The 14,444-nt window shown below is 33.9% G+C and overlaps 1 protein-coding gene across 2 annotated transcripts in view; it reads right to left on the bottom strand.

Moving 5' to 3' along the window:
- The window catches only part of LOC138834387 (ceramide transfer protein), an 89,372-nt gene that overhangs the window by 69,133 nt on the left and 5,795 nt on the right, over window positions 1-14,444 (bottom strand). For both annotated transcript variants that reach the window (XM_070033021.1, XM_070033020.1), the window contains exon 2: window positions 13,361-13,495. In XM_070033021.1, coding sequence (XP_069889122.1) covers window positions 13,361-13,495 — 135 coding nt within the window. The remainder of the gene's footprint in view (window positions 1-13,360; window positions 13,496-14,444) is intronic.

Below are 14,444 nucleotides of genomic sequence, written 5' to 3'. Positions count from 1 at the left end.
GTCAACTTTTCCTAAATGGCATGGTTCATTTCTTTTTCTCCATTTCACCCACTAAAAGAACTTTTCTCTTTCCATTTTTGTATCTGAAATATGGACATGACATAATTTATATTAACTTGAAATTTCAATATAGCAGACAGGACAACTGTACAAACTCATTAAGTATGGCAACTAACCCTCTGTAAGAGAAGCTTGCCAGATAACACTACAAATTATAGGTTAAGGTAACAAAAGTTACAAACAAAAATGTGTTAACAGTCTGGAAAAGTAGAACATCAGAATAAACAATGACACACATTTTGTCCTACTAATTAGGCAGTCTCCAATGGCAAAATATCTCCCTCAACCATTGTCTTTGTATTTGTAACTCATACTTACAAATTTCCCACTTAAAAAATTTATAAAAAGGAAGTACTCATTATTCAAGTTCCTTTATTTAACATATAAACTTAATATACCCTCTTAGTAGTTTGATTAATTTATCTTAATTCTTGAGAATCTCTGACTTAAGAAAGAGAAAAACAAACAAACAAAAAACCCTTACTTTCAATTCTATTCTCTAAGAGTGTACAATGCTATAGCCAAACTCAGACTTTGATCTCTGGGTGTTTGTTTTTTTTTTGTTGTTTTTTTGGTCAGTCGTGGGGCTTGAACTGTGGGCCTGGGCACTGTCAGTTTGTCAGCTCAAGGCTAGAGACTCTGCCACTTGAGCCACAGCGCCACTTCCGGTTTTCTGGTGGTTTATTAGAGATAAGAATTTCACGGCTTTTCTTGCCTGGGCTGGCTTTGAACCGCAATCCTCAGATCTCAGCCTCCTGAGTAGCTAGGATGACAGGCGTAAGCCACCGGCACCTGGCTTCTGGGGTTTTATACGGTGTGTATCCTGGGCTTCATTGAACTCAGGGCCTGGGCACTATCCCTGAGCTTTTGTGCTCAAGGCTAGTGCTCTACCACTTGAGACACAGACTCTATTTCTGGCTTTTTTTGGTGGTTTTTTTGGTCTCAGGTTTTTTTTACCCAGGCTTGCTTCAAACCACAATCCTCAGATCTCAGCCTCCTGAATAGTTAGGATTACAGGCATGAGTCACTGGTGCCCAATTAATTTTCAATACTTTTTAACATCTAAATCTGAGCTGTATTATTATTAGCTGCATGTCTACTGTACTATAGAATTGAAATTGGGCTCATCCAAACTGTAATACTGTAATGTGATGAAGTACAAAATAAAAATGGAATTTTTAAAACTTGGGATAAAACGAAGAATATGAAATTCTTAACTATTAGAGTAATATTTTGGATATGCTGAGTTAAGTAATATAGTAAAATTAATCTCACTAGGGTTCTCTCTCTTTTTTTTTTTTTTTTGCCCAGTCCTGGGGCTGGAAGTCAGGGCCTGGGCACTGTCCCTGAGCTTCTTTTGCTCAAGGCTAGCACTCTACCATTTGAGCCACAGTGCTGACTTCTGGCTTACTCTGTTTATGTGGTACTGAAGAATCAAACCCAGGATTTCATGCTTGCCAGGAAAGCACTCTACCACTAAGCCACATTCCCAGCCCAGGGTTTTCTTTTTTAGTAATGTGGCTATTGAAAAAAAAATTTAATTACAGATGTAGCTTACATTTGTAATTTATGCTGTATTTCTATCTAAACCATTTATTCATTTATCTAGCCATGAAACCAAGTACTGACTGGCTGACCAAATATTTATAAGCACCTATAACTTACTAAGAGACTCCAAGACACTGAGGATACAATGGTTAGGATGAATAAGCATGATCTCTAACTTTGCAGAATTTACATTAATCAAATAATCACAAAGTAAATGTAAAAAACTTTAACTGTAATAAACTACATGGAAGAAATGTAAATCATCCTGATAAATTTATAATTAAAGGATATAACCATGTTCTCACTCATGTGTGGAGACTAAGAGTCAATCTCCAAAAATGAAATGCAATACTGGTAAGTAAAGAAAAAGGACAGGAAGAGGAAGGGATAGAAATAAGTTGATTAAGGGGCACAGAAACACTGAGAGAGGAATTAGTTCTGGTTTGTTGAAGGCACAGTAGGATAGCTATTAGTTAAAATAATCTATGATACATTTTTAAATTATTCAACAATAAGAAGTTCCTAATATATAAAAAAATTAACTTTAGAAAAATATTTATTACCATGACTGGGTTATTATACATTGTATACATGTATCAAGTTACCATACAAATCTCAAAAAAATGTATTACACTGTCTCAATTAAACAAAACAAGGAGGATATAAACAAATCAGGGAAACCAGTGAAGTTTTTTAATACCTGAGTCAAGAGAGGAAAGATGAAATAGAAGGAGTAAATAAAGAGGCAAAGGAAGAACATTAGACAGAAAGAAAGGTACTAAGATCTTACAACAAGCCTAAATAAGATACCTGAAAGAAGGACAGTATGACTTGAGATGAGATAGCAAGAAAGTATGGGAAAAGATGTAAAGATTCAAATGATGGAAGTGGACAAACCACATAAGACCAGGTAGCATAGAAGAGCCAAAAGTGAGGGAGAGAAAGAATAGTATCACGTATATACTTGAAGTTTTCCATGAAAATTTAAATCAAACAAAATTCTAATGCTACAAAAATGTTCTTTATAGTGCTTTGAAATATAAGGGTTACTGGGATATAGTACCCCAGTATAAATATGGTGAAATCTTCTGACTACTACTCAGAACAATGTTTTCAAAATAATAAAACAAAATATATGACTGCAGAAGAAATAAATTATACAGAAATCATAACCAAAAAGTTTAAAATAAATTTAATATATTTCTGCTGGGTTAAACTAAAACATATCTGATATCTTGACTGTGATTCTAAGATATCTAAATATATAAAATGTCATGTGATAATACCTATAACCGGTGAAAATACTGTTATGATTTCTGCCTACATTGATAAAAATGATAAATTTCATTTCAGTTAGTGAAAATGAAATTGTACTGTTCTTCCATTATATTTGCAAAACCCATGTGGAATTGTCATCAAATTTTGCTGACAGTGTACATGATTAAGAGTCAGTACATCTATTTCAAAATTTAAAAAAAGAAACCTCCTACAAAACATATTTCCTTTTTAATGAAAAAAATTGTGATAATTTACAGTAAATTAAAAGAATTTGAGTAAGCAAATTAATATAAATATACATCCTTGATATGCCTCCCTCAACCTAAGACACACTTTGTCAAAAACAATTTTTAGCATCAACCATCTGGTTATTCCTGAAAATTCAAATCCACACCAGAATATAATGACTTGGTATTAGTCAACTTGTACTAATAAGTTTTTAAGCATCATAATTAGTATTGGAAATCTCAATGTGAGATATGGCTTCTTTCCTAAGTAAGAAAATCCAGTAAAACTTGCATTCAAAATAATGTGATGGAAGAGTCCATGAAACATATTTTTATAATCGATGATACTGAAAGTTATAAAATCTTATCAAAAGGCTGATTATAATTACCTAATCACAGTGTATTTCAATGACTTTACCCTAGCCTCTAAAACCAATTCTGCCCAAACTAGTCTTCTAAGTAGTAAAGAAAGGCAATCTCCTAACCTATAATTATTCATATCTCAAGTGAAGGAGGAGTGACATTATTCAAAAAGAACTGTACTCATTACTTGATTTATGAAATGGTAACCCCTCTATATAATCATATAATATTTTAAAAAATGATTCTTATTTGTTCAAAGGACTTCTACATAGACTTTTACATAGAACTTGTAAACAATCTTATCATAAAGACAAAAAATCAAAAATACAATTAAATTCTTAGCAAATATATTTTACACAGTACTCTTAAGCTATAAATTTTAAATTTAAATTATACCAAAGTGCATCTTTGTGTGTGTGCCAATCCTAGGGCTTGAGCTGAAGGCCTCTCATAGTTCTTACTCGGCTTCACATAAGCCCGATACTCTATCACTTGAGCCACACCTCTCTACCAGTCTTTTGCTAGTTAACTGAAGACAGGAATCCATTGGATTTATCTGCCCAGGCTGGCTCCAAACCTCAGTCATCAGAGCTGTCTCCTGAGTAGCTAGAATTAGAAGAGTGAGTCACTGGTCCCCCACTTAAGCCTCAGCTACATAGGAAGCTGAGATCTCTGAATCTAGGTTCAAAGCCAGAAATTTTTTAGTCATTTTCTTTCCTGGAGAAATCACTTTCATTTTCCCAAGACTTTTATTCTAGTCCATTTGTTTGTCCTGAATATCTGACTAAGTGATTTTTATTTTAATATCCTCCATGTGAGCATATTTAATTCTATTTTGAATAAAATGAGGGTTTTTTGCTTCAAGGTTTGGAAAGTAAAGTTGGTTTGTATGAAATCTTTCTTCAATTTAATCTTTTTAATCAATTTTAATTTCCTTTAGTTTAGTTATTGTGGTGTTTGGGCATTTAACAATATTCATTTCAATAATGCTCTTTATTGCCATATATCAAAGTTTAGATACTTCATCATAATTTTGTTTTGGTAGTAAGGACAAAGTATATGAGACTTATGGTTGAATGTTTTGTTTTCTTTTCCCTCCCCTTGCAGGTCCTTAAATTCTTTCCATTACTATCTAATGTCCAGGAAATTTCAAAGGAAATTTCACTCTCCCTTTTTCCTTTCCCAGAACTATATATTTAAAAGTCTCTTAAAATTACATTTGCTTCCTTCAGAGTCCATCCCTTTAAAGGGCTGCCTGGCCCTTACAAGAGCTCAAACTTCAAAATCTCTTTCCTGTAATTTTACTCTAACTCATCACTCATTTTGGTACTTTTTGGTTTGGTACTTTTTAGTCTTTTTACCTAGTAACTTGCAGACTATTACAATGTTTAGCACATAATACTTTTTCTCTATGTGTCTTGTTGTTGTTGCTTTGTTTTGAAATCTTACAGTAAAGTCAAAAGGAAGGAAACTCAGGACTGGGAATGTGGCTTAGTGGCAGAGTGCTTGCTTAGCATGCAGGAAGCTCTGGGTTTGATTTCTCAGCACCACATAAACAGAAAAGGCCAGAAGTGGCACTGTGGCTCAAGTGGTAGAGGGCTAGCTTTGAGGAAAAAAGAAACTCAGGGACAGTGCCTAGACTCTGTGTTCAAGCCCTATGACTGGCAAAAAACAAAACAAAAAACATTGTCACTGGACACCTTAAGAAAGGTTTTTTTTTTTTGGTCGGTTTTTTTTTTGGGGGGCTGAACTCTGGGACTGGGTACTATCTCTCAGCGATTCAGCTCAAGGCTAGCGCCCTACCACTTGAGCCACAGTGCCACTTCCGGCTTTTTTCTGCTTATGTGGTGCTGAGGAATCAAACCCAGGGTCTCATGCATTCGAGGCAAGCACTCTACCACTGAGCCACCTTCCCAGCCCCAAGAAAGAATTTATTTTATTGTATGTAAATTATATCTCAAGAAATCTTTTAAAGGTACATCATACTTCTTTTTTTGTTGGTCATGAGGCTTGAACTCTGGGCCTAGGCACTGCCCCTGAGCTCTTTAGCTCAAGGTTAGTGCTCTACCACAGTACCACTTCCAGTTTTCTGGTGGTTAATTAGAGATAAGAATCTCAGCTGGGTGCCCATGGCTCACGCCTGTAATCATAGCTACTATGGAAGCTGAGATCTGAGGATTGCAGTTCAAAGCCATTTGGGGCAAGAAAGCCCATGAGACTCTTATCTCCAATAAACCACCAGAAAACCAGAAGTAGCAATGTGGCTCAAGTGATAGAGAGCTCGCCTTGAGCTGAAGAGCTAAGGGACTGTGCCCAGGCCCAGAGTTCAAGTCCTAGGACCAACCAAAAAAATAATAATAAGAAGAAGAAGATCTATGGATTTTCCTGTCTGGGCTGGTTTCAAACTGTGATGCTCAGAAATCGGCCTGTGCCTAAGATTATAGGCAAGAGCCACTGGTGCCTGGCTTGGTACATTATATTTTTTATTTTAAAAAGAATTAGAATAAAAACAAGTAAAACAACAAAAGAAGATGGAACAACAACAAAAAGAATCTGTCAAGAATATGTGGAAAGCCAGGTGCTGGTGGCTCATACTGGTAAATCCTAGCTATTCAGGAAGCTGAGAACTGAGAATTGTGGTTTAAAGCTGGAAAGTACATGAGACTCATCTCCTCCAATTAACCACCAAAAAGTTGGAAGTAGAGCTGTGCCTCAAGTGAATGATTGCTAGTCTTGAGCATAAAAAAGCTCAGAATTAGCACACAGACCCTGAGTTTATGTCCCAGGTAGAAATTGTCGGGGGGGGGGGGGAGGGGGAAATATAGAAAACATATAAAGAGTTAAATGTTTACACATTTTTTTAAGTTGTGAAATTGAATTTGAATCACTTGGTTTAAAAAAAAAACTTACAGGAAATGAATGAGAATCTGTTCAAACACATATATCCTGGCTATGAGTCAAACGCATCTCTGCCTGCTGTTGATAAAGCCAATTTCTTTCTTTCTCCCCCCACCCTCCCCTTTCCTTTCTTTTTTAAACTGCAGGCTTTGTTTCCAATACAAACATTTCATATAAATGATCTAAAAGATTATTAGGCATACAAAGTGATATGCCTACAGTGAGACCTGGGACTTTAGATAAGCAAACCAATTCTATAGACACAACTATTTTCATAATACCCCAAGTCTCACTTATTTCACAGAACATTTTCTAATTTCAATAAATGCAAACAAATCACTCATTTTATCTTGAAATATATATCATTAGGAGTCCAAGGAACTGGGTGGTAATTAATGAGACATGATATAAGAAGACAGCACATACAAGTGAGCAAGAGAGTAAAGATCCTCAAATATAGATTTGATATGTATAATTAAAAAAAAACATTTCAAATGATGAAAAGTTTAATTTCATGCTTATGATACTAGATACTTAGGAGACTGAGATCTGGAGGACCTCAGTTCAAAATTAGCCAGGCAGAGAGACAGTCCGTGAGACTCTTATCTCCAAACATAACCAATAAGAAGCTAGGCTGGTTCAAATGGAGTGCACCAAACAAGGAAACAAAACCAGCAAGCTCAAAGAGTTGATTTAAAACCCCATTACTAACTCCCTCCCCTCCAAAATGCATGGTGAGTCATCTGGAAGGAGTGATGGGGAAAGCTACATCTATCATTATTTAACTAAAATCATCGCAACAGCAATGAAGACTTAAGTGTAAATTTTTCAGAAAAACGCAGCTACATTTATATAGAAATATAATCTTTGAGGGGAAATACCTATATGAATATTACCAAATATAGCAGCTGCAAAGAACAAGGCCAATGAAGATAAGGGAAAAAAACTAAAAGTAATACCATAAAAATTAGTTCCAAAGAAATAGACAAATGTCACAATAGAAGAAAATATTTACAACCAGTATGATAGATTCGTGATTTTCCTCTTTTGAAAGAGCACTAAAATTAGATTTTAAAGTACCTATGTTTGTTCCAACCATATTTGTGGTAAAGCAAAACTACACATGCTCTAAATGTCTAAGAACAGGGAAGAAACATATAAATAAGATACAGGATAAACTCATAATTCATAGAATATAACAACTAATGTCTATGATGTATTAAAAGAAAAATGGGGCAGATGAACAGGATTTGTATGACAATGTTTGTGTAAACAAAAATGCAGGCTATACACAAAGACATGATTGTATAGGCATATAAACTTTCAGGAAAGATTGTCAGAAATTTAGCTTTGTTTCTTGAGTTAAAAAGAAGCCTTTACAAATGGCATAAATCATATTTTTATCACAAGTATTTTTATTTTAAAACAATTTAAAAATAAAGGACTATCTGAATAGTCCGTAACATTTTTTTTCTTAACTTCTTTGAGACAAGATCTTACTCTGCTTTTTGGCCTTGAACTCTGGAGATCTTTCTTATCTCAACCGCCTGCATGGTAGGAATATAAGCATATGCCATCACACCCAGCAAACATTTGCTTTTGGTTACAACATATTGTAAATATCTATTATTTGACAAGTTTTATAGCAATGGCTGGGTCTTAAACTATATAAACATTTATACTACACAATACTCCTTATTATAGCTCCTTTTTATTGTTAACTTTATGAAGTTGTACAAAAAGTTTCAATTCAACATGTCAATTTACAAATGCAATGCATTTGTAATCAATAGCAAGCTCCTCTTTATATAAACAAAGTGAAGTAGTAATTTTTCTTATGAAATACTATTCCTGTCACCTTAAAAGTGACTAAGTTTTCCCCCAAATACTTTGTTCTTGAAAATATTTTATCTGATTTATCATCACATAGCTTAAAAATGGACCTTTACAAATTAACAACTCATTAAAATTAGATAGGAGTGGATTAGGTTAAGAGAGCCAAAAACTAAGATTGGAAGAAAGCCTCTTCAACTGGAAAAAATGTGTTGGAAAAAATGGATATCCAGATACAGAAAACAAACTGGCTCACCTTGAACCAGCATCAATTCAAAATGAATAAAGATCTCAAGCCATGAAACTACTATAGGAAGGAGGGGAAACATCAGGACTCTTGACACAGGCAGGAACTTTCAGAATAAAGATCCAAAACCACAACAAATCAAAGAAAGAATTGATAAATGAAGCTGGAAGCCAGTGGCTAATGCCTATAAATCCTAGCTACTCAGAAACCTAAGGTCTGAGGATCGCAGTTCAAAGCCAGCCCAGGTTCATGCATCTCTCACCTCCAATAAACAACTCAGAAAAGATCATAAATGGAACTGTGAGTGGCTGAAGTGGTAGAGTACTAGCCTTGAGCACAAAGAGGCTTAGGGACAGTGCCCAGCCCTAAAGTTCAAGCCCCAGGAGCAGCAAACAAATAAAATAAAATAAACTGATAAATGGGACTGTATCGAACTAAAAAGTTTCTGCACAGCAAAGTACACATGTATAACAAGCGAAAAAGATAGTGTAAAGAATGGGAGCTCTAACTGGGAGATAGTGAGGCAAAGGAGTGGGTAACACTGTCCAAAAAGAAATGTATTCCTTACCTGACTTATTTAACTGTACCCTCTGTGTACATCACCTTTATAATAATAAAAATAAAAATAAAAAGGAATGGGAGATCAAAGGCCTAATATCCAGAATATACAGGGCTAAAGAAACTAAACCCTCAAATAATCAACAATTCAGTGAATAAATTGGTTAAATTTATTAACAGAAATATGGTACAAATGTTGTAATTCCTTAGGAAGACTAACTCACAGTCCAACAAAATAAACACCAGGAAACTGGTATTCAAAGCAGGGAGGTGAGATCAAAGGGAAGGAGGCCGATAAATAAAGAGAGTCGGCAAGGGAGAATGCCCTCATAAAATTAAATGCCTATCCTATAAAATTAAGAAAACTGAGGGAAGGAGTAGGAGAGGCATGGAAAGAATCATGAAAGGGGTGACACTGATCAAGACATATTATATTCATAAACTTTTGTTGAATAGCAACTACTTTGTACAACTAATTAAAGACAAAAAAAAAAGTTAAAAAATATGGGGGAAAAAGGTGAGCTAAACACCAACAAATAATATTTAGTAACAGACAGTAAAATTAAAACTTTTGTAGCCTAGAATTTTTCAAATTTACTTTCAATTTCATATAGGGTGCTGTGTAAACTTATTCAGAGTTAAAATTTTATCTTTGTCTTTAGAGATAAAATATAAGTAGTAGTTCATATTATACTGACAGAGATAACTTTTTTTTTTGCCAGTGCTGGGGCTTGAACTCTAGGCCTGGGCTTTGTCCCTGAGCTTCTTTTGCTCAAGGCTGGTGCTCTACCACTTGAGCAACAGAGCCATTTCCAGTGTTTTTGAGAGTTTACTGTAGATAAAGAGTCTAATGGACTTTCCTACCTGAGCAGGCTTCGAACCACAATCCTGAGAGTTCAGGCTCCTGAGTAAGTAGGATTACAGACATAAGCCACTAGCACCCAGCAAGAGATACCTCTTTAGCAAAGAATATCAGTATTACAAGTTTTTAAAGTATATATTTTATTTGTAAATTATTCTAAAATCTGATTATACTTTGCAGTTTCCTATATGTAATATAGAAATTGAAATCACAGACTGGAAATTGAAGAAATTCAAGAATACACATGCTACTGCTTCTTTCTATCATGCTTTATTATACCTAAAGCCACCACTTAGATTATCTATGCTGCCTTATTCATATTTTTATCTTTTGTTTTTATAATTACTTGATCTATTGAATATTTTTAATATTCCTATTTCTTTGACTTTATTGAAAATATGAAAGTTCTATATAGAAATTTAGCTGTAACAAAAGCATCTACAATAAACTACCATTTCTTTGCAGATGTAATAATGTTTGTAAGAATTTTTATTCAAATAAGCCATACAGTATTACTATAGAATATAATTCAAGAAAGGGCAACTGGACTTAAAACATAAACTATGTAATTCCTCTGTACACCTTTATCCATAATAATCACATATATATTTATTTTTACTTTTATTTTTTGTTAGTCATGGGGCTTGAACTCTGGGCCTAGGCACGGTCCCTCAGCTCTTCAGCTCAAGGCTAGTGCTCTAACACTTTGAGCCACAGCGCCACTTCCAGTTTTCTGGTGGTTAATTGGAAACAAGAGTCTCATGAATTTTTCTTGCCTGGGCTGGCTTTGAACCAAGATCCTCAGATCTCAGCCTCCTGAGTAGCTAGGATTATAGGCATGAGCCACGAGAGCCTGACCAATAGTATATATTTTTAAAGACTACTAAAATCAGCATGATATTTTAGCAATCCTACTACTTAGGAAATTGTAAAGATAAAATTTATTTTTTCTTCTTGATTTTCACATCAATCATCAATATGTTATTCTCAAGGTCAAATACACCAATTACTATCTCCATCAATGTTTTTCTCAGGGTCAAATAGAGCAATTACTATCTAACAATATACAAGGAAGGAATGGAAGAGTCACTAAGACTTCAAAATACTGGAGTGTTCAAAGAACATTTGCAAGTCTCAGACATGAATAATGGGTCTCAAAAGGAAAAAAATTATTAAACTCCATACATTTCAAAATATATTATAATGTACTATATACCAATCAAAATAAATAGTTTTTATGTTCAAATCATGCCTTTCAAATTCTCTCTGAAGTGGGAGGTAATAGCTTAATTTTGAACACTTCTAAGTAATTCTTATTTTATTAACTTAATATTTGACTTGTTTTTTAGTTAGTCATGTGGCTTGAACTCCAGGCCTGGGCACTGTCTCTGAGCTCTTTTTTTTTTTTTTTTGTATTTAATTGTAATTGTAAAGATGATATACAGAGCGGTTCCAGTTACATAAGTTAGATGAGTACATTTTTTTGAACAGTATCACCCCTTCTCTGCTTTCTCCAAGTTTTCCCTCTTGACCCGCCCCCCACAAGCTGTATAGTTCATTTTCAACATAGTGTGTAGAGAATACAGTATTTTTACAATAAAGAACGTATATATAAAAAAAGAAATAGCTTCTGGGTTAACAAGGTTAAACAAATGCCACAGTGATACTCTCTTGAGCACTTTTTCTACTACTCTGAGCTGCAACGCCACTTCCATTTTCTGGTGGTTAACTGGAGGTAAGAGTCTCATGGACTTTCCTGACTGGGCTGGCTTGGAGCCAGGATACTCAGATCTCAGCCTTCTGAAGTAAGCTAAGGATTACAGGTATGAGTTACCATCACCTGGCTAGACTTAATTTTTGTTTTCAATCTTTGAATACATAAGTAGGAGAAGAAGGTACATAAAATGGTAGAAAAATACTGCAAGATCTTCCTTAAATACATTAATTATAAATAACATAGAAGACAAATTCAAAGAGTAACAAAAATCCCAAGAATTCCTTCTGATGGTATAAGCAATAAGCAATATAAATTTGACTTCTCAGTAAAAAATAAAAATCTGTAAGTACTTTTAACATACCCGTGCTTAAATTTTAGTTGAAATAACTTCCTTAACTGATCTCCACTTAAATGTCCTGTCTTAACAAATATTGTTGTGCTTTCCTTTTTTGCCCTTTATTGAAGAAATCCCTTGCATGCTGAGTACTCTCAACTAATGAGCTGTTTTTGTTATAATCACATACTTCTGATCCCGGGAGCTATAAAGTCAATTGCTTTATCTCACCTCAGTTTATGTTAATTTATTTGATATGTATATAACTTTATTGATATTTAGATTAATTACCATAATTTAAGTGTGTGAATTATAGTACAAAGACTTACGTTTATATAAACTAAGTTAAATATAAACTAAGTAGAATGACTCAACAAAAGTGAGTTATCTTTTTAAAGGTAACATAATTGAAAAACATTAGAGGACTGAGAAGGTGGCTCAGTGGTAGAGTGCTTGCCTTGCATGCATGAGGCCCTGGGTTTGATTCCTCAGCACCACATAAGCAAAAAGTAAAAAGCCGGAAGTGGCGCTGTGGCTCAAGGGGTAGAGCGCTAGCCTTGAGCTGAAGAGCTGAGGGACAGTGCCCAGGCCCAGAGTTTAGGCCCACAACTGGATCCCCCCCCAAAAAAAAAAAATTAGAGAAAAACCATAAAAATTAAAGAGTCTATAGGGTCTTTCAAAAGTATTTCTAAGATTTTATTCTACTAGAATAGAGTAACACTGGGAACTGGAGACTATGCAATATGGATATAGTGTATAGTTTACAGATAACATCTCTTAAAGAAATGGTATTAAAACACTGGTATGCACCAGTGGAAGGTAGAATGACTATCAAAGAGGTGAATGATGTTAAATTTGTTAAATGTAGTTTATTTTCATGTGTAAAAATAGAATAATGAAACTTGCTGAAATTTTCTTCAGAAGGGAAAGTGTGATGGGGGTAATAGGTTGAGGTTGATTGGACATATTGTACAAATGTACGAACTGTCACAAACCAATCCTTATCTAACTAATTAATACATACCAATGGAAAAAAGAGAAATGATATTAGAACTACATGAAAAAGGAAATGAATATATCCTTATATATTTAAAATGTTAAAATTTTAAAATAAAGTATATTAAAATTATTTTTCTGACTTAACTTTTTCAATAATCTATCCAGTAATTGCCCAAATCTGCTAACAACTTTAAGGCCTAAGATGGTTTTACATACTAATTAAGTAAATCTTACATGTCTATACAAAATTAGTAATCCAAAATAAAATAGTAGGTAGTAATAAACATTCCAAAATAAGTTTATGGGAAAAATATTAGAATATATGCTCCTCAAAGGCAAGGATCTTTTTTTTGTTCATAGATGTACACCAAAATCCTAGTTGCTGGTAAATAGTGATACTCAATGACTACTTGTTGAATAAAGAACATGAACTTACCGTGATCACAGCCTTGCTTAGACAGATGGATCCCCTGCAGCCATATTCTGTCTCATCTTCAGATTTGTAGTAACTCAAAGTATTGTTTTTCAAAACTACCCAACGATCCTGCCACCCATGAATGTAGTTTGTCCACTGGGGGTAGGAACAAAAAGGAAAGGGAGAAGAAAGCAAAAAATAGTCATTATTTTAGAAATCTATACTTTTTCCAAAACAGCAATCTAATTTCAAAACCAAAATGTCAAAATTATTAGCATGAATAAAAGGAATATTAAAAAGTAAAAAGTTGATTAGTTTCTCAGTGACTTAATACCTAATCAAGTAAGACATAAAATACAGTGTTTTTGTCTATCTTTTGAAAAATTAAGCCAAGATAAAAATTATTTAAAATATTTGGTCTCCTCTCTTCACCACATAAATGGCAATTCAACAATTCTAGTTTCTGTGATAATTAACAGAAAAGTAAGTTACATTAGTCTCTCCACTAACTACTACATAAAATTTTCTAACTCTACAATGCCAAATCATTGCTAAAATTCTACTTTTTGTTATAAGTATATATGCATATGTAAATATTTGGTCACAGCGACATCAAAGTAAAATATTTTATCAATAATCCTTAATATGTCCACATCCATTTCTCTCCTACAGAACTCAACACTATATATTTAAAATGGTTAATTCATTTTCCAAGTTTCTCTGATGTTTTATTTTTCTAACCCAGTAATAATAGTATGAAATTGGTTTGCAGAAACATACTTGCATTTCTCTCTAGTACTAGGCTTAAGAATACTTACTTATGGGCAAGTCCTTGAGTTCAAACCTCAATACTGAAAATCAAAATCCTTTGTTTCTAAGAAGATCCTTACAAGTTCACATCAATAAACTGAAAAAGGTAGAAATGTAACTTCTATGGAAATACTTGATTTTGCATACTTTAATTATGCTCTCCATTTTTAAGTACAAAGAATTCTCAAACTATTTGCTAATTACAAAAACTTACAATTCAAAATGGATTTTTAAAACACTGCAGTAGTTCAGAAATCTCTTATTTTCATATTCTCTAACGAACCTTTGAGATTAG

The sequence above is a fragment of the Dipodomys merriami genome, unplaced genomic scaffold (genome assembly GCF_024711535.1).
Source record: "Dipodomys merriami isolate MVZ:Mamm:240054 unplaced genomic scaffold, mDipMer1.0.p SCAF_213, whole genome shotgun sequence".
Classification (NCBI taxonomy): domain Eukaryota; kingdom Metazoa; phylum Chordata; class Mammalia; order Rodentia; family Heteromyidae; genus Dipodomys; species Dipodomys merriami.
Note: the sequence above shows the minus strand (reverse complement) of the source record. Positions and strands in the feature narration are given on the sequence as shown.